This window comes from Tribolium madens, unplaced genomic scaffold (genome assembly GCF_015345945.1).
Source record: "Tribolium madens isolate multiple individuals breed KSU strain unplaced genomic scaffold, Tmad_KSU_1.1 Scaffold_19;HRSCAF=116;Tcas5.2_LG9, whole genome shotgun sequence".
Taxonomy (NCBI): domain Eukaryota; kingdom Metazoa; phylum Arthropoda; class Insecta; order Coleoptera; family Tenebrionidae; genus Tribolium; species Tribolium madens.
In genome coordinates this window covers 11,732,728-11,756,561 of record NW_025400983.1, presented here as the reverse complement: position 1 = coordinate 11,756,561, position 23,834 = coordinate 11,732,728, and the positions used below count along the sequence as shown (strand labels likewise).

The following is a 23,834-nucleotide window of genomic DNA, read 5'->3' as shown; positions in this document are numbered from 1 at the left end:
ATTATACACAATTTAAACTTAGGTTTGTTTAGGTGACGTTTTTTCGAATTTTGAAAGCTTCTGGTGATATTTTATCGTCATTTTTGGAATTGAATTTGATATTTGTATTGAAGTGTATTAAAATTTATCGATTATTTATAATCTAACGTTGCGCAACCTGGTGGCACTTCGGCCAGTTAAAAGGCGCCTTGTCGGTTGTCATCGCGAAGTTGACCGTCTCGTGTTCAACTGGAAACATGTTATTGAGTTTTATTCCAATTTTATCTCAAATTAAATGTCAGGTGTCGAGTGCATGTGTAAAAGATTGTTTAACAAACAGTTTACCGTCTTGATCTAGTGCGAAATTAGTTGTTTTATTTAGTAAATTTAAGGAAAAGTTTATTTAATTGTCGACCATGCCGAAAGGAAAAAGAAAAGGAAAGTCTGGTGAGTTAACAGTCAACACGTTCCGTATTTCAACGTTCCATAAGGGCCAATTTCGTCATTAATCGATTTTGACGTCATTTTATCCAAAAGGCCAAAAATGTGACATATGGAACGGTGCTCGGATTTTATTTTTGCAAAAGTGCAAGTTTTTTTCCTACGCTTGAGACTTGGGTATTTTTGTAAACAGATGGGGTAAACAGTTCGTGGAAAACACGGGATGACTGGATGACTCATCAATTAAATTGCACATATTTTCTATAATTATATGCAAGGCACGAAGACAGGATCCTTAAAAATAGATTTTTTGCGATTGTCTTTTGTTTGTATCCAAATTACATAATATGCAAATGATCAAATTTGTTTTTTCTCGAATAAAATGCAGGCCTTGAGTCACCTTGAATCGATGTACCTGGGCACGAGAATTAGAATAAATCATAAATAAGAAATAAACATTTTATTATTGGACAATTTTAATAATCTCAAGGTTTCTCAGTTCTAATCAGGGCGGATTTGCTGGATACACAATAATTCTCTGTTGACCTTTGATTAGTTTTTGTTTTTAACCCAAAAAGTCGGTAACCTTAACCTGTCAAAATTCACGTGTTTTGATGAATTTCTCGGTAATTTCAGATCGTGGTCGTTTCGATGGCTCTTTGCACACGTCGGACGACGATTCGTACAATGACAACAACAGTGTCATCAGCAGTTATTCCGAAAATAAAAGTGTCGAAGATGGTGAAGATATCGAGGAGTTTGCCCATGAACAGTTCGAGGATAAATTGATCGAAATGTTGGACGGTTTGAATCAGAAATCGTCGCAGGGGAGAATAAATTGTATCCAATCGCTTCGTAAAGCTCTGATTAAAAAATACGTCCCGAATTTCGTCAAAGAGAGACACTTTACGATTTGTGACAGTGTCGAGAAGAGCTTGAAGAAAGGGGGCGGTTTGGAGAAGTCGGCCGCCGCCGAATTAGTACCCTTGATTAGTGTGCAACTGGGGGAGGAAGATGCCGGTGAGATTGTCGATACGACCTTGAGGCCGGTTTTGATGACGGTGGCTTGCGATGGCTCGGTTGGGGCGGCTGCCAGGGCCAAGGTACTTAATGCATTTTTACAAAAAAAAAAATATATATATATATCAATAAAGGAGAACGCACACTTTATATGGGTTTCTAAAGACCACTCAATTGTGGATATTTTTCAACCAATCGACGCGTCTTCAGATAAGAAATTATTGTTACCATTGCGCTAACTTTATAAATAAAACGATTATTTGTAAAACAAAATTAAAATGCTGCCATTTACTTTGCATTAGTTGGAAAGAGAGGGGTAGATCTCACTCTAAGGACCATCTTATTTTGCAAATAAGAGCTTTATTTATAAAGTTAGCGTTTTGGCGCAATGGTAACAATAATTTCTTATCTCAAGACGCGTCGATTAATGTAAAAATATCCACTTTGAGTGGTCTTAGAAATCCATATAAAATGTGCGTTCTCCTTTGAAAATAATGATATGATTTTGACCTTCATGTTGTGATTGGAGATAATTTTCTAAAGCTTAGAACGTTTTGTATTCTACCGTTCCTTTGCTGCATTGTTTTTTTTTTCAGGTCTAACGATTGCTATATTTTTATCTGTGATAACGTTTTATTTACTAACACACAGTTGACTGTATTTTAAGAAACTTATTTATTTAGTCACATTTTTTAATAGTCTTGTTTGTCAAGTTTAAACCAATATTTTTTATGATTATATAAATTAAAATACATATTTATAACACCTGTGATAACACAAAATACAAGGTTTTCATTTTAAATCTGGACAGTCTCAATAACTGTTTTATATCTTCAAGAAAAAACAGATCGATTAGAACTTCGCGGGGGAAGTTCAAAACATTTTAAGTTTCATCCCGTTTAAGAATCAGTAACTGATTTTAAACCAATTTAATTTAAACACAAACTATATCTACAGAGTGTATAGAAAATGTTGTATAAGCTCTTCAATACGCTATAGAAAACATTCCAACAAACCTTAGAAAAATAATTTAAAAAATCCTTCTCAACCATTCTTATCAGTATGAAGAAGTAAAGTTGAGAATTATAAAGTTAAAAGTTGAGAATTTATGTTTAGTAGGTACTAAAAAATTATTGTTAATAAAAAAGCCATTGCAATTACGAGTATGTTTAAATTCAATTTCTAAATTAAAAATTTCTGAAGAATAATACATATATTGGTCTCAAAGTTAAATTTCAGTTTTTTAAATTCAGAAGTATGAGATTCTAAGTCGATATTTTGTTTTAATTTTGCAACCAAATTGAAAACGAGCATAAGAAAACATTAGAAATGTGAAGGTCGAAAAACAGACTTAACATAACTATGATTAAAGCCGCAATTCTGAATTCAGTTACAATTGAAAAAAAAAACATTTCTTAGGAAAAAATGTTCAATTTTTCTTGAGAAAACTTACACCACTCAAAATACAAGGTGATTCACGAGGAATAATGAGCCTGACCAAATTCTCGATGAACCACCATTACTCTTCGCAATTTATTTTGCGACAACTGTAATATGGGTTGCATCGAAAATTTGGTCAGGCTCATTATTCCTGGTGAATCACCCTGTACATGATAATTAATTAATAGTTACCCAAAGAGTTATTCAAGTTTGTATTACGTAAATGTTAGAACAAAGAAATGAATTTATGATGCATTTTTTTATTTGTTTTGTTCAAGTTAATTTCAAACAGCACGTAATTAATCAGACTTTTTTGATGTTAGTTAAAATGAAAGTTTCGCAATAAATAGTGCAATAATTAATTTACAAATCATTGTATAATTCTAGCATACATAATGCATTCATGTTGAATAAATACTACAATGTAATTTAGATTTCTCCAACATTTCAACAAGTGTATATAATTTAGTCGAAATGGAGTTTATTTTTCTATTTTTAATTAAGATTAAGATAATTATTTTTTTCCTAGAAAATTATTTTTTATCAATTGCAGGGCTATAATAACATATAGAGTAAAACAGAGCTTACTATTTATCTTATGCAAATTTTCTGATAAGTTATCAACATAATTTTGAAAAATTTAATATTGAATTCAAACAACTATCAATGGAAAATAAATGTGTAGCTTATCTATACAATGGGAAGTACCTACAAAATTATCACAAGAAAAGGGAGTTTATTGTTATTTAAGCAAATAATAAAATTTTACGTAACGGGAAACAATTTTGTTTTTCTCATAGAAAAATTCGTAGTCATATTTTGTAGTAATTCCTGATTATTTTCAGTGTTGCCTCGCCTTGGGGATGATGGGATTTCTTTCGGGCCGCCAACTCGGAGATACTTTATCTCTGATGCAAAATTTGGAAACCATCTTCTCGGCCAGTTACCTAAAAGGCGACGGATCAATCCCTAACGTAACTGCGGAAGTTGCTAATTTGCACGCAGCTGCGTTAAGTGCATGGACTTTATTGCTAACCAATATGCCACCTGGGAGTCTTACCGATTTGATGAACAACAAAGCCTTACCGTAATTAGTTAAATCGTAAATATAAATACACTAATATTGAACCTGATTGTAGATCTTTGGATCAGTTGTCCGAACTGTTGGAATCACCACACCTCGAAGTCCGATTAACCGCAGGTGAAGCCCTGGCGCTGATTTTTGAAGAAGGGAGGAAAGACAATGCGGATTTCGCCGACGATTTTGCTATGTACATCACAGATGTGATCAAGAAATTGGCCACAGATTCGCATAAATATCGGGCTAAGAAGGACCGGAAACAACAGAGAGCCACGTTCAGGGACATCCTCTCATATATTGAAGTAATTAGTATTTTTTTAGAAGTAATTATTTGAAAAGCAATTTTAGGATGATATTGTTCCCGACGTGACTGTTAAATTCGGTCGGGAAATCTTGATTTTGGACACTTGGGCGAGAAGGAAACAATACGACGCTTTATGTACCGTTTTAGGACCTGGAATTAACATCCATTTGGGCGAAAATGACCTTTTGAGGGATATATTTGAGATTACAGCTCCCATCGTGCAACCACATGACCCACCAGCACACGCACAACAACATATGGAGAGATGTCGCAAGGTAAAGGTTTCGTAGGTTTCGTTTGTTTAATTAAGGTGTTTATTTGTTTTTTTTTTCAGCGATTACTTAATGCAGCAGCGTTTAAAGCAAGGACGATATCAAGGGCGAAAAATAGGGACAAACGATCAGACTTTTAATTGTATATTATGGGATATTTATGTATTTATTTTAGCTCAATTATATACCGACAGTAGCTGATTTTGTTTTTATCTGATAGCAGTAGCGAGAATTTATGTTGGCATTAGTTATTTTAAATTTGTAAATATGTTTATGAATAAATTTACAAATTTAATAGGTGTTTTATTAATCACAGAAAATTACCAGTTAACGTAATTATTTAATTCTTCAATTTTTTCTCACAGTAACTTACATATGGCACTCTCATGCTGTTCCACTGGTGTTTTTAAATCAAATTACTGATCGGATTAAAAACCCACTATTTATAGACATCAACAAAAATAAAAAACATTTGAGATTTAAACATCTATAACAATATAAATTTGTAAACAATGCAACAACAATTTAATACGATCAGTAATTAGCGGAAAATGTTAATAACAATAAATATAAATAATACAAAAGTTTTGTCAAGATTGTTTACAACCGGGGATTTTTCTAACTGCGATACACGAAATTGGTTTCTTCCATCTACGTTTGGAACTTTGGTTGTTCGTTTGAGCACTTCCGTTATTTTGTTCGGCTTCACGTTTCTTAATTTCTTCTAGAAAATAATTTTAACAATCAAAAACACATGGGAAGGGGCAAACAAACCGTTAAGCTCCCGTTCTGTGAAATACTCGACGTTATTTGCTGTATCTGAAGTGTCATAATAATGATCGAAAAGATATGGTAGGACAGTCATACAGTGAAATTCGTCGTTTCGCAAGGGCGGGATGGGGACGGGGGGTGCAGTGATGGGCGGCCTCCGCGAAAACCACCTAGAATTTGTCAAAAATAATAAATCAATACAACAGAGTCTTTGACTTACATGTGTTGCCTAATTTGTTGTAAACTCAACCTTTCCTCGGGATCCTTCCTCAACATCCCTAATAATAAATCCCTCAAGGGATCCTCGATATAATCCGGTATTGTGAATTCACCTTTGCCTATATTTTCGAATAATTTGTAAATACTATCACCTTCGAAAGGGTATTCCCCCGTTACGAAATTGTATCTACAACACAAAAATTAATTTTTGTAAGTGGGAAAAATGGAATTTTACAGTGTAACACCGCTACTCCAAACGTCCACTTTGAAACCAGGGAATGAGTCTAAACCGTTGGCGATTTCGGGGGGCTGAAAAGCTGGAGAACCTTGACCTTGAACACATGTGTCGTCTATTGCGAAAAAATCGATTGTCTGAAAAATGGCATTTATTTTAATGGCAGAAAATTCATAGGAAAAATTTAATTCAATCTTTGTGTGCATTTGAAATTATTTTGTTTCACACCGACTATTTTTTTTAATATCTTACGATAAGGAAATTTGAATCACATTAATATATTTAAACAAAGGCGTGACCTGTTTATTTATAGAAACATTTTATTACATAAAAATAAAATATGTATTTGGATCAGTCGCCGTATTTACTTTTCTCTGGTACGTATTTGACTGACAAAAATTTTTGTGAGAGTAAATATCAGCCCAAAATAGAATGGGGTTTATTTATAACACTCCTATCAATTTTTAATGAACAAACAGATACAAGAAATCATTTAACAACGAAATGTCTAAATGCGTTTTCTATCAATCATGAGTTCAACATGCAGTAAAATAATGATACTTTAAATAAATAATTTAAAGCAATGTGAGGTCATTTTGAAGTGAAAAAATTAATCACTTTATTTGGTGTGGCTTCGTGTGTACTCCACAAAACAACGCTTTATTATCCAAAAATCTGTAATCTTTGACCCTGTATAAAACAGGTCATTTTACTTTTGTGTTTAAATCAGTCTTAATGATGTTCCTAGTTGCAACTTTGTTCTTGATATTGCTTCTAACCCTGATAATATTTTTAAGGTAACACTTTTTTATTCTCAATGCTTATCGCCTATCGTAAAATTTTTTACTATCACTTTTTCAAGCAAGAATTTTAACTGTCCATGTGTTTGAACGTTTGTGTCATTTTTAATTAATTACGACAAATTAATTTGTTATTAATTATGAGTGAGGCTATCACGAGAATTTGGGAGACTTTGTGCACGCTTTTGGAGAGGTATTTTTAGATTTTTCAATTTTTTACTCACCTCGGCAACGCCTAAATCAGAAATTTTCAACTCTCCTTCTAACGTGAGGAGGAGGTTTCCCGGTTTGATATCTTTATGTACGACCCTCTTGCTGTGTAAATACTCCAGGCCGTCGATTAGTTGTATGAAATAGCCGTGGGCTTGATATAAGGGGAATTTTTTGTAAGGCGTAGACTCTAACATGCCCTGGAGACTCCCCACACAAAATTCCATTATCAGATACATCTTCTGCTTCTCCTCGTTGAACAGAACATCGACTAGATTGATAACATTCTTGTGTTTGAGTGACTTAAGTAGTTTGATTTCTCTGAAATTTGTTACAGGTTAAAATCGCAAATGGCGGCCTTGGTGGCTTGGATCGTGGGAACGGTGAGTACCTTTCTACGTTTTGTACTCCATTAGGTATCCTCCTGAGTTTCCTCTGTTTCAAAATTTTCACCGCACGTCTACATAAAGTGTCCGAGTCTAGCATTTCTTTCACTTTGCCATAGGAGCCCTCGCCTAGTAGGTCCCCCATTACGTACTTCCCGATCATTTTCAGGCGCTTCTTGGCCTGGTAGATAACCTGATCGGAGGACACGCGGTGGAAAAAATTGTTAATGTTGCCTACATCGAGATCATCCGATAAGTTGTTACTCCAGTTGTGTTGGTCGTCGTCTAGGGACAAATTTTCAAAGACGCGGTCCCCCAAAACCGGGAATTCCTCACTGTTAACATCGAAAACTCGGTTGGTTAGCTCGAGTTCCTCGTGTTCAGGATTTAATTCCTGCTCGTCACTGTCACTGTTGGTTATGTTACACATTTTTTTGTCCATAATTAATATTTCACAACGGTTTCTCTCAGTTTTGATTCTCTGTAAATTGGAGTTAGACACTTGCACCTCATGTCATTTTCAATATTTTTGTTGTCCAACTAACAGCTGTTCCTAGGGATTTTTGTGGCTGTCACCCCCGTGTTACATAACGTGAAAGTGGGACACCAAACACCGACATCTCAAATTTTATTATACAAAATCAATTATCACACCCTTTTTAACGCCTAAATAATTTTTTGCACAAGAAACACACGAATTCCTGACATTAGCCCAGATTTTTACGTCAACAATCACACCAACCGTGGCAACCAAAAGTTACCAAATTTAAATTTACTTTCATTTTATCAAATTTCTTAAAAATGCACTCATGTTTATGAAAAATACAACTACAACGTAATTTTAACGATAATGGAAAATAAATTAACGTATTTGTTTACTTAAGTTTGTTAAAATTAAATTTGAGATAAGGTTAGGACATTTTTCGAAACAAAGTTTTTTTTTATAATTAAAGTTTTATTAAGCTACTGACAAAATATTAAAGCAAATCTAAAAGAAAATAATTTAAAGAATATTTATTTCGTGTGTTTTTTTCTACATGTCAACAAGTGGCTGTCATCTCAATGTCACCTTGACAGTTCCAAATACATATATCTCCTCTGGCTTAAAATCTCAATTTATAAGAGAACCGAACATCAAAAGTAAGTGACAACGAATTTTTTAAAGGTTTGTTAAAAAAATACTGCAACTCTTAGTATTGGGTGAGTTTAAAACACAGGTTTAAAACTCCAATCAAATTGTTATTTATTTATTTTCATTTCCTAATCACATTTTAGAACGTTTTTATAGTTATTATTATTGAATGAGTAATTAATTGAAGAAATAAGGTACATAATGTTCAATAATTTATTTCTTTATCGTGTAATTAACCAATAAAATTGAATTTATATAACCTATGGTCTTTGATTATTTTTAATGAATTTTGCTTTAATTTGTTGTGACTAAACTACTTAAAAATTTCTTACAAGTAAAGTCGTAGCATTTAATTTAATTGCATGTTAGTAAATAACGTTTCAGTTAAGGAAAATTATTCAGTGTAACAATAAAAAAGATTCTTTTAGAATGTTTTCATGTCTCTGGAAATTTTATATCGGAATATTTCATTTGATATTATTTTTTTTGAATAAAAGTTTTGCTATCGCGTTTCATTTAATAAGATACGTGTTATTGTGGTGTGTTTTAATATTATTAAGCTTGTCACGGTATTTAGAACAAGTAAGTTTATTTTTAAATTTCCTTGTATAAGTAATATCGCTTTAAGTTTCCTCAAACGATCGTAATTTTCTCAGATATCTGGCAGTAGAGGCGAAGATAAAGACCAAGAAGAAGACAATAAAGAAAAATCAAAGAAAAAAGTTAAACAAAAACCGAAGAGAAGCGCATTAAAAGAACCATCTTTTAGTACAACACTTACAAATCCGATTGAAGAAGTCATTGAAGAGATCCTAGACGAAGAAGTGAAGCCTTCCAAACCTAGAAAACGGAACAAAGCTAAAAACAAATCGAAAAATAGCGACGACGAACTCGGATTTTCCTTTTTCAAAGCTAAATCGTCGGAAAGTTTACCAAAATTTGAAAATGTTGAAACTAAGTTAATTTTGCAAGTACCAGATCCACCCGAGGATCCACTCGGATTTTCCTTTTTGCCCGTTAAAGATAAGAAACAGAGAAAGAGTCAGAAACAGAAAATTGAGGATTTGCCAAAATCGACTCTCATTGAACATTTCAAACACGGCAAAAGGGTAAAAAATGAGTTTGTCGTAATTGAAAAAATTGAAAAAATCGAAAGTGGAAGTAAACCCGAAAATTGTATCGAAATCGTCAATAAGGAAACTGGGAAAAAGGTTTATCTTGAAGCCAAAGAGAGCAAAAAGGTTGATTCGAAGATTTCGTATGCGAGTGTTGCTTCCCAGAGTTTTGAGGAAAGTTTAGAGCAGTTAAGGAACGAAGAAGAAAATAAAATTGATTTTGAGATTATTGAAGAAACTGAAGAAGCTCAAGTCAATGATATTAAACGACAAATTGAGGAAAAACTAGTGACTCAAATTCGGAGTGAAGAACGAAGATTGATCGATTTACTTGATGAAAATCACTACAAGTCAAGTGAAGAAATTGCTGAGGGCAAAGTCGAAGCTAACAATTTTGTCGCTTTAACAGAAAAAAACAACTCATCGTTTGTGAAGATTAATGGAATTGAACAAATAACTGTTACTAGTGAAGAAACAAAAACGGTAGAAGAACTTGAACCAGTCAATAGCGAAGAAAATCTTGTTGAAGAAATACCAGAAGTGGTGCAAAGCATTGTTGATACTGTCACTAGTGAAGAAACAAAAACGGTCGAAGAACTTGTACCAGTCAATACCGAAGAAAGTCTAGTTGAAGAAATACCCGAAGTGGTACAAAGCATTGTTGATACTGTCACTAGTGAAGAAATTAAACCGGTTGTTGAAAATCCAATCATTCAAACTGAAGGAATAGTGACACAAAGTGTCGCATTCGCTCAAAAAGAAGAAATTTCTTCAAACAAAAAACGCTTCAAGATGTCTTCCGGCACCCATCAAATCCGCGTTTTGACCCTAAACGACAAAGAACACCAAGACTCGACTCTATACCGCCTCCAAAAAAACTGGATTCTTCAATTCCGTCTCGGTCCTTCCTTACTAGGACGAAAAGTGTCACTTTATTGCAACTACCCTCAAAACAACGAGTTCAAACGACACTCCTACAACTTGCTAAAGTGGCACCAAGACGAAGGATGCCAACATTCTGACGATACAGCCTTTTTAACGGAAATAACAATCGAAAAATCCGGAAGTTTTCACTACTTTTTCACTTACGACGACCAAAACAAACATCAAGGCTCCGGTTTTTTCCTCGTAGATCCAGTTTTGAAATACGGAAATAATGAAAAATTGCCATTGGATTGTATTCAGTGTCAGACTGTTTTGGCCAAAGGTTTGGGGCCATTTGACACTTGGGAAAATAAACTAAACGTCGCAAAAGAGTCGGGGTACAATATGGTCCACTTTACTCCAATTCAGGTAAGTGTGGGCGTTCTGTGAACTGAATTAAGTCCATTCTTAGGAATTGGGAGCTTCCAATTCATCTTACAGTCTTAGCGAACAGTTGAAAATCAATCCTTTGTTTACGAAGCAAAGTGGAGATGAAACGTCGTTTGAGGACGTGGATGATTTGATTAAAAAAATGAGAAAGGAATGGAAGGTATTTTTTATTAGTTTATTTGTAGTTGGTTAGTTTTGAATTTTTAAGATGGTTTCAATTTGTGATATTGTCTTAAATCACACGGCCAATGAAAGTGCTTGGCTTAAAGAACACCCAGAGGCCACCTATAACTGTCAAAATTGTCCTTATTTGCGGCCTGCCTACCTCCTAGATGCCGCTTTTCACCAGTTTTCATTGGACGTCTCTAAGGGTCTTTATGAGGAAAAAGGGATTCCTCCTCAAGTCTCTACAGAGGATCACTTGAATTCTATACGTTACCACTTCCACAATGAAATTTTATCACAATTAAGAATCCCCGAATTGTATACTTGTGATGTCACTAAACAAGTCGCAGATTTTCTAAATTTGATCCGGAATAAAATCCCGACTCAAACTGAACCAAAAATTGAAGAAAACCTCAAGCTGATGCAAGACCCTCAATTCAAACGACTTGCTTCAAGCATTGATATGAATTTAGCCACGAGACTGTACAACAACTATCGTCTCGATTGCTACGACGAGGAGACAAGAATTAAAAAATGTGCTGAAGATTTTAAAAACAAGCTAGAATCGCTCAATAAAACAATGATTGATGAAATTAACGACCACTTGAAAAACGCAGTTGAGAATGTAATCGCCGGGATTAGATACTTCCGGGTGCAATCCGACGGCCCCAAAGTACGCGAAATTTCGCTGAAAAACCCCATAGTTTTCCGGTATTTCACCGATTACGGAACCCCCAAGAGTCTCAAGGAGCACGAGGAGATTATGTATAGTGAGAATGGGCGATTTTTGATGGCTCATAACGGTTGGGTCATGAATTCAGACCCTTTGAGGAATTTCGCAGCCCCCGATTCGAATGTTTATATAAGACGAGAATTGATCGCATGGGGGGATAGTGTCAAATTGAGGTAAGGTGGTTAAGGGATGAATTTGAGATAACAACGAGAGTTGCAGGTATGGGGAGAAGCCAGAGGATTCACCGTTTTTGTGGAGACATATGAGGGAGTATGTGGAGTTGACAGCGAGGATTTTTGATGGGGTTAGATTGGATAATTGCCATTCAACACCAATTCCGGTAAGTGAAATTTAAATTATTTAGGATTGGTTGTACCGATAAAACTTCATTTCAAACGAAGCTTAATTCCATAAATAGGTACTATTGTAAAAAACCATAGCAACAAATAGAGATAAAGAAATAATTTATGCTGCAATATACCGTGCGATCAAATAAAAAATAAATTAGAGTAGGCGTCGATTAAATTCTGCAGTTGGCAACACATAGGCTGGGAATCTGGGCTGGAAATTTTTCACACAAACTGAAACTGAAAATGACCACTCATCGTTTTCCTCTTGTACAGCAATAAAAATTTTCTGCTCTAAAGTGAACAATATTTCACTCAAAAGGAATAAAACGCAAACTTGTCAAAGTTTCCGCTGACATTTGTCAAGAATCAGGATTGCCATCTGAAGGACTTTAATCACCGCCTACTCTATTTTTTTTTTGATTTTACGGATACAGAATAAAATTATAAATCTGTTTAACTATTTAAAAATACGGCTTTCTAGATGCTAAACCGTTCGTTCGTTCAATCAATTTTTTTCCCAAAGTGGCCTGTGACTTTGAAACATTGAATAATGTTGAATGAAATAATTGAATAATGTAGAGATAAAACATATCTTTGTCTTAATTATCTGTCGATAGATAATTATGAGACTTGTCAATTTCTCTCGGAAATGAAAAGCGAAAACGCAAAACTTTTGAATACATCTTTCAATGTTGCTAACTTAATTTTAAAGTCACAAGCCACTTTGAACAGTAATCTGATTATACGCATGTTACTCTATTGTTGTTTTTTTATATTCTTTTGATAAGTTAATTGATTAATCTGTAAAAAACAATTTTGGTGCTAAATAACAAAATTAAAAAATAAAATTGTCTTAGTAAACTTTTATTATTAACGAACTAACTGTATTAGTTTTAATTTTTTCTAATTACCAGGTGGCAGAATACCTCCTCGACTGCGCCCGAAAGATCAACCCCGATCTCTACGTCGTCGCTGAGCTGTTCACAAACTCGGACCTAACCGACAACATATATATCAATCGTCTCGGCATATCATCCCTAATTCGAGGTTTCTATCACCCTCACTGTTTTTTCCCACCACCAATCAATCAAATTTCAGAAGCCATGTCAGCTTGGGATTCCCACGAACAAGGCCGTCTCGTGTACCGTTACGGTGGTTCCCCGGTTGGTTCATTCTACCAGCCCAGAGTTCGCCCCCTCGTACCCTCAATTGCCCACGCCCTTTTTCTCGACTTGACTCACGACAACCCCAGCCCGGTCGAAAAACGCTCAGTTTTCGACTTATTACCAAGCACGGCTTTGGTCAACATGGCGTGCTGTGCTAGCGGCTCGAACAGGGGGTATGATGAACTTGTACCTCACCATATACACGTTGTTGACGAAACGAGAAAATATACAGAGTGGACAGAAAACGAAAATCTTGCCGCCGGAAATGCAAGATATATTACAAGAAAATCGGGGATTATTGCGGCCAAGAAAGCTTTAAACGAGCTACATTACCATTTAGGAGTTGAAGGATTTGATCAAGTGTGTAATTGTCATTTTTGATGAAAGAAAAGAATACAATATGGTGTTTGGCAGGTTTATGTAGACCAAATGGATCCCGATGTGGTTGCAGTTACGAGACATTGTCCAGAGACACACGAAAGTTACGTTCTTGTCGCTTTTACAGCTTTCGTACATCCGCCAGAGGACGCTGATGGTCATCAAAGAGGAATCAAACCGCTCCGAGTCGAGGGAGTCTTAGACGAAATTGTTTTGGAAGCAACTCTGAACCAATCAAATCCCAAGTAATGAAATGGTCATTAAATTTGCTCTAGGTCACAATCAAAATTATAGGTCCGGTTCGAAATACACCAAAAGTCTAAATTATCGCAAAGATAATAAATGGATAAACGGACTGTCTGAATATCAGGTCCACCTGAAGCAACACATCCAACCAAGTGAGTCTGAAACTGTTGAGAAAGTCGATTCTGGGTCACCCAATGTAGTCCAGTTGAATTTTAAAAATTTCAAACCAGGAAGTGTCATCATAATCAAGTAAGTGCGTGCCTTAGGTAGCTTTGATTTGATCCAAATAATTTTTTTAGAGTGTCGTTACCGAAAGATATGAAAGAGGCTATTAAGAATGTCCGCAATTTGATAAGTCAATTTTCTATTAAAAAAGAGACAGAACTATGGAAAATAATAACTGAGATGACTTTAGCTGACTTGAATCGAGCGTTATATAGGTGCGAGCAAGAGGAGAGAGATGAAGGTTACGGTTTTGATACTTACGATATTCCGAATTTCGGTCGATTGGTTTATGCAGGGTTTCAAGGTTTTTGTTTCAAAGTAATTAAGTTTTTATTTGATTGCTTTTTGCAGGTTTTATGTCTTTATTGTGTACTGTTCGGCCTAATAACGACTTGGGTCACCCAATGTGTGCCAATTTGCGCGACGGAAATTGGATGATTGGTAAATATTTACCTATTTTCCCTTCCAAATCTAAAAACTGAATCAATTTTAGATTATATTTGGCAAAGATTGAAGCTTGATGACGGCACAAAACATCTAGGCCAATGGTTTGAGGAAAACTCAAAGTCGCTCAAATCGATCCCTCGCTATTTAGTCCCGTGTTACTTTGACGTGATTGTTACAGGAATCTATATTTTGCTACATGAACAATGCTACAACCTCATGTCGGAGTAAGTCGAATAAAATGAGACTTTCGTGCATAATTATCATATCTTTTAGTTTTGTTAAACTCGGCTCCACCTTTGTCAAAGGTCTAGCGATGGGTTCAATCCAGATGTCTGCTTTGATAAAATCCGCTGATTTACCACAACTTTCCCCAAATCTTTCTGAACCTAAACCACCTCAAAGGAAAAATAACAAGGGCGAGTTGGTACAATCTTGTGTTACTATGTCTGCCGGTTTGCCCCATTTCTCGGTGGGGTATATGCGTAATTGGGGTCGGGATACGTTTATAGCCTTGAGGGGACTCTTCTTGCTGACTGGGCGATACGAAGATGCTAGATACCACATTCTGGGCTATGCGGCGTGTCTGAGACATGGGCTTATACCCAATTTGCTCGATGGTGGACGAAATTCACGGTATGAATATTTTTAATAGTTACAACCATGGGCGCCGACTACTTGGTGCATCGGGACACTCTTAATTTTATGTTTATTTTAATCTTTTTTTAGTAACGTTGCATTCTAAATCATTTTAAATGTCAAAGATTTCTTAAATTTTCTATTATTCTATTTTCCTCGAGAATACTCCTTCAAAAAAGATTTTTTATTATCAAAACGACAAAATATTCTAAAAAAATCTTTTTATACAAGGTGATTCTTTTAGGGCCTTCATTAGAATTTTTTTAATTTCTAATGCAGATAGGAATTTGAAATTTTGTACACAACCCAAATCAACCAGTCTGAGTTCAACCAAATTATTTTCAAAATGGCTGAACTTCCGGAACTACGAGAAATTGACGCCAACTTTGAAATTTTAAATGGTAACCACTTATTTTGATTGCATTTTTGAATTCTCCTCTTTAAACTAAGTAAAATGTACCTAGGTGTTACTACTTATCTGTCATAGTTTGTGACATATGTCAATTTTTTGGTCAAAATTTTCATTTGCAGGGGTTCATTCAAAACATCACAGCTCTTGAACCTTTTGCGATAAGTGAATATTTTTTTTTGCATTCGATAAGCAAAGATTCGAAAAGTTTTCTAGAATTTTCAAAATTGTCACTATCAAATTGCAAGGCTAGTATGATTTTTTGAAAATGATCATTAACAAACAGCTATAACTCAGTTTTTTCAAATGAAATGACTATTTTCTCAACGGCAATCAAAAGTACATCAATTTGTAGAAGGACTTTTATCAACATGTCCTAGACCTATGTCTTACAGTTTTTGAAATAATCATGAAAAACATGTTATTGTTTTTTATTTTTATAATTAATCACGTAGGCTTGGAAAAATACAATAAAGATATGACGTAATTAATACAGATGTTCGATATGTTTACCATTTTCAAACAGTCCAAAACTCGATTGTGCATTGATTGAGTGGCTTCCATTATTTCATTTCTTTGAAGATTATTAAATGCCGCCTCAATCCTTGCCTCAATTCTTCGTAATTCCGGATAGGTGTTGTGTAGACTAAATCTTTAATACGTATTGATCATTTTCCAAAGCCTACGTGATTGACTATAAAAATAAAAAGACAAAAACACGTTTTTCGTGATTATTTCAGAAACTGTAAGAGATGGGTATAGGACATGTTGATAAAAGTCCTTCTGCAAATTGATGTACTTTCGATTGCCGTTGAAAAAATAGGGTCATTTTATTTGAAAAAACTGAGTTATAGCTGTTTGTTAAATATCATTTTCAAAAAATCATATTACCTTTGCAATTTGACAGTTGACAATTTTGAAAATTTTAGGAAACTCTTCGAACCTTTGGTTATCGAATGCAAAAAAAATTATTCACTTATAGCAAACGGTTCAAGAACTGTGATGTTTTAAATGAACCGCTGCAAATGAATTTTTTGACCAAAAAATTAACATATGTCAAAAACTATGACAGATAAATACTAACAACTACATTTACTCAGTTTGGAGAGGTTTAAGTGGTTACCATTTAAAATTTCAAAGTTGGTGCCAATTTCTCGCAATTCCGGAAGTTCAGCCATTTTGAAAATAATTTAATTGAACTTAGACTGGTCGATTTGTGTTGTGTACAAAATTTCAAATTCCTATCTGCATTAGAAGTTAAAAAGTTTCTAATATAGGCCCTAAAAGAATCACCTTGTATACTATTCCAAAGAATTAATGGAACAAAAAAAATTCTTATTTTTTTCGTGATTTTTGAAAGACTGTACCCACTTTAATGAAAAATGGTCGTATCTAGATTAAAAAAAGTTCTTTTGGCAAAAAAATTTCTGAGCTATGGTTATTATGCAATCCTAAGAAACAGCGCGAGAAAAAAAAATGTCTATTTTTGGGGACTTGGGTAAATTTTTCTTAGTTAAATCAATGCATGGACCGGGATAACTTGTTCATACAGCTTCAACTTGCTTTTTATGTTCTCTTTACGTCAATTTGTCGCTGAGATATTTGACTTTTAATAGAAAAAGGATCTTTTTGTCTTTGGTCATCGATATCTTAGCAACCAATGATCATACAGAAAATGTAAGAATGATTTCAAAAACTGAAATAAACTTCCTATGAGATGTTTGTACGATTTTTTGAAAAAACAATTTTTCACTCTCAACGTTGATTAAATGAGAAAAAAAGTAACTTTTTTGTTGTTTTAATAAATCTACGGTGTATTCACAAATATTGATGGGGAGACTAATGTGGAATTAATTGTTTCTGAACATTGTGTATTCTTCATCAAAAAGAAAAAAAAGTGTTTTTTCAATTTTTTTACAATTTTGCATGTTAAATTTGAAAAAATATCAAAAATGTTTGTTTTTGATAAGTAACAAAAATCAAGAAACAATACTAATTATGCCTGAAGACCATTCAGCTTTTGCATACCTTAATTTTACTCATCTCAAATTAATTTCGTACAGCTACATTAAAAAAAAACGGAAAATGAAATTTTTCCAAATGTAAATTCGATTCTAGTACCTATCAAAAATATTTCTATCAATGGCATTAAATTTATACCAACTTGTATAATGCCGCATTTAACTGAAGTAGAGAAAGCTAGAATCGTCGCTCACCCCTGGGAAATGATGGGAAAATTATGAATTTAGCGGCAGAATTTAGAGTGCCACATTTTAACCCATTTTTAATAAAACACGTTCACACCATGGAAAAATTGAAAAAAAAAATCTCTAAAGTTTTTTGACTCTTCCCGTTTTTTTAATGTAGCTGTACATTAATGAAAGTTGATACCCCCAAGCTGTATTCACGACTCCATTTATGAACATTCATGTAATTTTTTTCAATTGTTTCCGAATTTGTTTAATCAAATTTAACAGTTGTATTATTATTTTTAAAACTCAACAACTTGAAGCATTTTCAAACATGTACTTTACATTTTTTATTCTATACATACATTAACAACTTTTGTATTTTATTATTTTTATTTTCTTTTGTGCTATACAAAAAATTACATAGTTTTTAAATGTACTAAATATTAAATACATTAAATTCAGAAAAATTAGAGAAGAAATCGTTTTTTCGCGTAATTGTTCTTAAGTCCTGCAAGTTATAGCAACTAGAAGATCTGAAAAGAAACTTTTTTTTGTCATGTGCATTGCTTTAAAGACGAATAATTTATCAAGTTTTTTGTTTATACACCCATTGAAAATATGAAAAGTCGGCGCTCATGATTACAACACACTTAAAACTTGCATATCCGCTTCCCAAGCGTGAAATTATCCGTTTTTTATGAGACTAAAGTCCATTTTATAAATAACAATTACTGTAATTATCCATCTCACATTTATTTTTCCTTCAGCTTCAACTGCCGCGACGCCGTCTGGTGGTGGTTGCACTGTATTAAATCCTACTCTGAAGATACCCCCTCCGGTCTCTCCATCCTTCAAGACAAAGTCTCCCGTATCTTCCCCAACGATGACTCGCCCCCTCAACCCTCCGGCCAATTCGAGCAACCTCTCCATTCCGTAATGCAAGAAGCCCTCAACGTCCATTTCCAAGGTCTTGTCTTCCGCGAACGCAACGCCGGTCGCCAAATCGACGAACACATGACCGACCAAGGCTTCAACAACCAAATCGGAGTCCATCCGGAGACAGGTTTTGTCTTCGGAGGCAACGCCTTCAATTGTGGGACTTGGATGGACAAAATGGGCTCGTCGGAGAAAGCCGGAAATAGGGGAAAACCAGCAACGCCGCGTGATGGCTCTGCTATCGAACTAATCGGATTGGCTAAATCAGTAGTTACGTGGTTAGATAAGTTAAGTAGGGAGGGGAAGTACCCGTATAAAGGAGTAGAACGAGTCGGGAAAAACGGGGTAGTGACCAAGTGGACTTTCGAGGAATGGGCGGAAAAGATACAAAATAACTTTGAAAAGTATTTTTGGGTCAATGTAACGCCAGTAAAAGCCGAGATTCGACCAGATTTGATCAATAAAAGAGGAATTTATAAAGATTGCTATGGGGCGAGTCAAGAGTGGACCGATTTTCAGTTGAGATGTAATTTCCCGGTTGCAATGGTTGTGGCACCGGAACTGTTTAACCCTCAACATGCATGGGTGGCTTTGAAACAAGTCGAAAAATACCTTTTAGGACCTCTGGGGATGAAGACCTTGGACCCCGAGGATTGGGCCTATAATGGGGATTATGACAATTCGAACGATTCCGAGAATTTCAATGTTGCGCATGGGATGAACTACCATCAAGGGCCGGTAATTTTTTTAATACCAAAAATCAGCCAATCAAATTTAAGAGCATTCACGTTGCCTATGGTAACAATTTTTATCCATGGGCACTACATTTTCTGTAAAATGTTTAAAACAAAATAAAAAAAATCGTATTATTTTTTCAGGAGTGGGTGTGGCCTGTCGGCTTCTATCTACGTGCTAGATTACGATTCGCCGCCGCTAACAACAAATTAGCACAAACTGTGGCTGACACTAAAGTCGTCTTATCGAAGCATTTCGTCGAGTTACAAACATCAACATGGCGGGGACTCCCCGAATTGACCAATAAAAACGGAGCTTTCTGCAAGGACAGCTCAAGGACGCAAGCATGGAGCATGTCGTGCATTTTGGAAGTGAGTACGCTTGATTAAGTTAAATCTCGATGCGATTTTGTTTTACAGGTTTTGCACGATCTTCAAAGGATTGAGAGGGACCAACCAACGATCAATTGACTTACAAGAAAATTAGATTTACTTACCGAAAATTGCGAAATTATAATAAATTCACCGTTGAAAAGGACTTATTTTAAGCGTGAAACAATATTCAAGGTTGAAGATAAAGTCGAGTTACCACAAGTTGAAAATTTCATCGTTTACAGTGATTTGTACTTTAAAGAAAATCAGAGTTTGAATATGGTTGAGCGTGACTTGAGTCACTATGTGCATGTGTGTAATTTGTTAGTGTGTAATGATTGTTTTGCGGCAACGCATTTTATGCCCTGTTTTGGGGAGTGGTCCCAAGTTTTACAAGTGTTAAAATATTCTCCTGGTGATAGTCTTAGTTTTAATTTAGATAAGTCTTATAAGAATTACCGTGCAATTGTTAAGTATAGTTCATTTAGGAAGCGTGTTGTGTGTTTCAGTGATTTGTTATCAAGAATTTCAGTGAAGCCGAAAAGAAAAACAATTCGTTTGATCGATTTAGATGAAATATCACCGGTAGATGATGACAATCCGAGAATTACCGACGAAATTGTTGAAAATCAAACTGAAAAACCCTTGTTAGACAAACCTAGATTTAATCCAATTATACTCGAACCGTTATCGTTAGAAACTCTACAAAAAAAACGTGTTATTAATAGGATTTATGAAACTGAACAGAAGAAACTTATTCGTATTACCATTATGTACACTTTGGCCTTTTTTGCTTTAGCTATTACCACTTTTTTTATCATATATTTAGCCTAAACGATTATTTATTTCAAAAGTTTGTTGTGATCAGTTTATTTTGTAATAATTAAAAACACTATTCTGATTATGGTTGTTTTATTACACTTGTAATCAGGACATTACATAACAGTTTCTTCGTGGTTACATTGAAATAAATTGCTATCGTGGAATGTTGGATTAAAGAAACTACGATTATAACATTTGGAACTACGGTGGTTTTCAGGCCAACACATTTGAAATTTGAAATCTCTAAATAGTGAAAACAAAAATTGCCTTACAAACAATATAAAAATATAATTTCTCAACGCAATAAAAAAATAACAATTTAATAAACATCAATGACTTAGATCAACTTATACATCGTCGAAAATACCCCTCGGTGGCGCCCCCACGCGAGTCCTATAGCTACCATCCGACTGATACGAATCGGAAAACCTCGGCTCGAGTTCTTGCGAACTGTTATACCTTTCGTTAATCCTCGTGCTGGCGCCGAACCGAGCATCGATATCGTCTTGATCGGGGGGAAACCGCGTATCAACTTCACTCGTATACCTCCGACTCTCGTACGAATCCAATGGGTGCGACTCTTGCAGCAAATTTGAGCGTGTGTTATCCAAATTTTCCAGTTGGGTCATTGGCCGAACTGAAACCGTCGTTTGAAAATCAACCAATCAGAACCGACAACTTACTCGTATCGGTGCTTCCCCGAGGTCGGTACCTCCCCGTCGTCGGGAATCGTTCATTGAATTCGGTTCGTCTCGTACTCGCCTCCTCTGATCGCTGGCGTTTGCGTTTTTCGCGTTTGATTAATTCGCGGCCTTCTTCGATCAAGTCGGTGGTCATTTCGTCGTCGCCGACGAATTGGTGGAAACCCAGCATTGTTAAAAGGCGTGAACCGACGCTGAAATATGTTGCTAAACAAAATACTAGAATGGCCATTGGGAAGTAAACATTGAAACCGTCGGAGATTATGGAAATGACATCCATGTGACCCATGATCTGGAAAAATTACGGTTATTTTCACCGGTGGGAGAAAAAAATATGTAACTAACTTGTGTGTAGTGAGTCTCCATAACTTGCTTTTTTATTATGTGACTATCCATGTGAATTAAGCCGAGAAAATTTAAACATAGAGGAGGAGTAAGTCGGCTTAACATCATCCCTGAGAAGATTAAACTATATTCGTTTGTTTGGTGGTGAGGTGCTAAATAATACAAGTTGAGGAGTTTTATCTTGAGGACTGTTGAGTAAGCACAGTAGCATAAGTACAAGATTATTATAGTCGACAACAACTGTAACATTTTTTTGAGAATATTTGAAAAATAAATATTTGTGTCTTACTTCTATCGTAAAATAGTCATACTTGACTTTAGCACTGTTAACAATGGCGGCGAAAATCGAGAGAACAGGTTGTTTGTTGAAGAAAGTCACTTCTGACCAAACCACAGCCACGGAAAAAAGCCCAGCCATAACAGCCAACAATTTTTGTGTGTAACCGTAAAAAAGGCATTTCCAGTACCACTCTTGAAAAATTAAATAAAACATACAATCACGCCAAATTTATTAACAGTCTCACCAACTGTCGAAACGTACAAAAACCTCCTGAACAGAGATCGAGGTTTTTGGAATGTGCGTTTAAATCGTTTATCTCGCGAAATTTGATTTTTGAGAGTATCCTCAAGGTCGAAAATTTTTTCGACGAGAAGGTTCCATTGAGTTTCGGTTCTTTGAAGTACTTGAAGGGATTTTATCGTCTGAAATAGTGAGTGTTTAGTCTGCGGTCCGCGTCGAACAAAAAATCGATTTATCATTATGACATAATAATTATTTGTGTACCAATGGAATAAACAACTACATATTTTTAACTCCTAGAATTAGGTAATGCCCAAGGCAATCAAAAGGAGTCGAGGGCGTTTTCATTCGATGTTTATTCCAGAGATGTATACAAAACTTTCCTCTCAACAGACAAAATTAATATTAACATAAGAAAATGATGAATTTGTCAAATAATCGCAAATAACTTATCAAAACATTCAGTTCATTAAATTGCAATTTTAAGAGTAAAAATCGGTATTTCATATATTTTATTCCCGAGAGAATAAAGCGTCACTCTATTCCCTGTTGGAAGGAATTAAATGAAAAATATTTTATAAATTACAACACCTTTTCCTTCATATTAAAACAAAAGTAAATACTGTTAGAAGTATTTAGTCTGCGGTCCGCACAATACGTAAAACGTAACTCACTTGCTTGTGGAGCCTAATTAGTGCCTTTTCGCTTGGCAAATCTGTGGGGGTGTCTTCGGGTAACTGCCTCCGGTTCATCCTGTCCCTTAATTCCGTAGGTACTTTTTGTAAAATAGTCTCCAAGTTGGCATGCAATGGATGTCGCGAATTAATAGCCAAGGAGACAGCTTGTAGCGACTAAAATCCCCAAATATAGCAATTGTACCTTGACAAATAAACAGAATAAACCTCGAGGACATCATCCACAGTTTCCTCAGCCTCGCATTTGTCGGAACTCAGCTTGGCTGCTTTGAAATACGAATGGGTTAGTACAAAACTGTGGTTGGAGTTATTCCAGAGAGTTCGAGGTACTTCAACTAAAGCGTATCCAAATAGTAGAACTAGGAGAAACAAACCCCAGGTATTGCTAGCTGATGAAGCAATTGCTTTTAGTTTTGACCAGTCAAGGTGAATGCCTGGCTGGAGGGCTAAATAAATTAGTAATACTCCACAAATTAATAAATAAGAGCCGTAATATATTGCGTTATCGATTACAGCCGATTTTAATTTTCCTTTAATTGTAAAATCGCCTGCTTTGATGTAAGACTGCATCATTGGCATGACCAACCTAAAATTTATTTTGTTAATCTTTTTTGTGAGAAATATGAGAAAAAATACCAAGTTAAGCACTGAGTGCTCCAATACACCGTACGCCATAAATTAGGAAAAACCTCATCAGGGACTCGACTCCAAGGTTCTTCACATTTTTCAATACTCTTATTTGTGACAATTAACACTAATGAAGAAGTTACGTTATCAAAAGTGTCATGTTCTTCTTTACACTGGCGGTAAACCGTCTAAGAAACAAATCTGTGATTGACTGAAACTGAATAATTAATTACTCACCGAAATTACGTCTAAAGGAAGGGCAAAAATAATCAAGAAACTGAAATACCAAGCAAGAAGCACGATTAAAGTCACGACAATGTGATGTCTGAACCAATTTCCATATCGGTACAAAACTGTCGAGGCAAGAATAAAAGAAAGCAAAATTTTCGAAATTAGCGGGCCGTAATTCATTTTGA

At 35.1% G+C, this 23,834-nt stretch overlaps 4 protein-coding genes across 6 annotated transcripts; 2 read left to right on the top strand and 2 right to left on the bottom strand.

The window, feature by feature from the left end:
- Nucleotides 1-186: 186 nt before the first annotated feature.
- LOC123014699 (interferon-related developmental regulator 2) lies at nucleotides 187-4,832 on the top strand. The gene is made up of 6 exons (XM_044413942.1): nucleotides 187-426; nucleotides 1,057-1,523; nucleotides 3,726-3,967; nucleotides 4,020-4,263; nucleotides 4,310-4,540; nucleotides 4,600-4,832. Exons 1-6 carry the CDS (start codon nucleotides 396-398, stop codon nucleotides 4,675-4,677), a joined length of 1,293 nt encoding a protein of 430 aa, XP_044269877.1. The 5' UTR covers nucleotides 187-395; the 3' UTR covers nucleotides 4,678-4,832.
- A 25-nt stretch (nucleotides 4,833-4,857) lies between these two features.
- LOC123014681 (serine/threonine-protein kinase STK11) lies at nucleotides 4,858-7,909 on the bottom strand. Of its 3 annotated transcripts, XM_044413929.1 has the most exons (7): nucleotides 7,495-7,908; nucleotides 7,164-7,443; nucleotides 6,787-7,093; nucleotides 5,763-5,899; nucleotides 5,529-5,714; nucleotides 5,312-5,478; nucleotides 4,858-5,261 (listed from the first exon to the last, which is right to left on the bottom strand). In XM_044413929.1, the coding sequence occupies exons 1-7, from the start codon at nucleotides 7,598-7,600 to the stop codon at nucleotides 5,128-5,130; spliced, it is 1,317 nt and encodes a 438-aa protein (XP_044269864.1). In that variant the 5' UTR covers nucleotides 7,601-7,908; the 3' UTR covers nucleotides 4,858-5,127. The 3 variants fall into 3 exon arrangements, with proteins under 3 accessions (XP_044269864.1, XP_044269856.1, XP_044269846.1); XM_044413921.1 differs by having other exon boundaries at nucleotides 4,858-5,258; nucleotides 7,164-7,909; XM_044413911.1 differs by having other exon boundaries at nucleotides 7,164-7,907.
- Nucleotides 6,481-20,610, top strand: LOC123014648 (glycogen debranching enzyme). The gene is made up of 17 exons (XM_044413864.1): nucleotides 6,481-6,559; nucleotides 7,110-7,155; nucleotides 8,947-10,698; nucleotides 10,742-10,879; nucleotides 10,928-11,790; nucleotides 11,837-11,957; nucleotides 12,882-13,014; nucleotides 13,066-13,493; nucleotides 13,548-13,756; nucleotides 13,806-14,006; nucleotides 14,057-14,286; nucleotides 14,334-14,423; nucleotides 14,476-14,653; nucleotides 14,703-15,062; nucleotides 18,434-19,340; nucleotides 19,481-19,708; nucleotides 19,757-20,610. Exons 1-17 carry the CDS (start codon nucleotides 6,498-6,500, stop codon nucleotides 19,805-19,807), a joined length of 5,997 nt encoding a protein of 1,998 aa, XP_044269799.1. The 5' UTR covers nucleotides 6,481-6,497; the 3' UTR covers nucleotides 19,808-20,610.
- On the bottom strand, nucleotides 20,604-23,829 carry LOC123014664 (LMBR1 domain-containing protein 2 homolog). The gene is made up of 9 exons (XM_044413888.1): nucleotides 23,656-23,829; nucleotides 23,428-23,606; nucleotides 22,999-23,377; nucleotides 22,771-22,947; nucleotides 22,101-22,278; nucleotides 21,866-22,047; nucleotides 21,577-21,816; nucleotides 21,214-21,523; nucleotides 20,604-21,167 (listed from the first exon to the last, which is right to left on the bottom strand). Exons 1-9 carry the CDS (start codon nucleotides 23,827-23,829, stop codon nucleotides 20,878-20,880), a joined length of 2,109 nt encoding a protein of 702 aa, XP_044269823.1. The 3' UTR covers nucleotides 20,604-20,877.
- Between the last annotated feature and the right edge of the window lie 5 nt (nucleotides 23,830-23,834).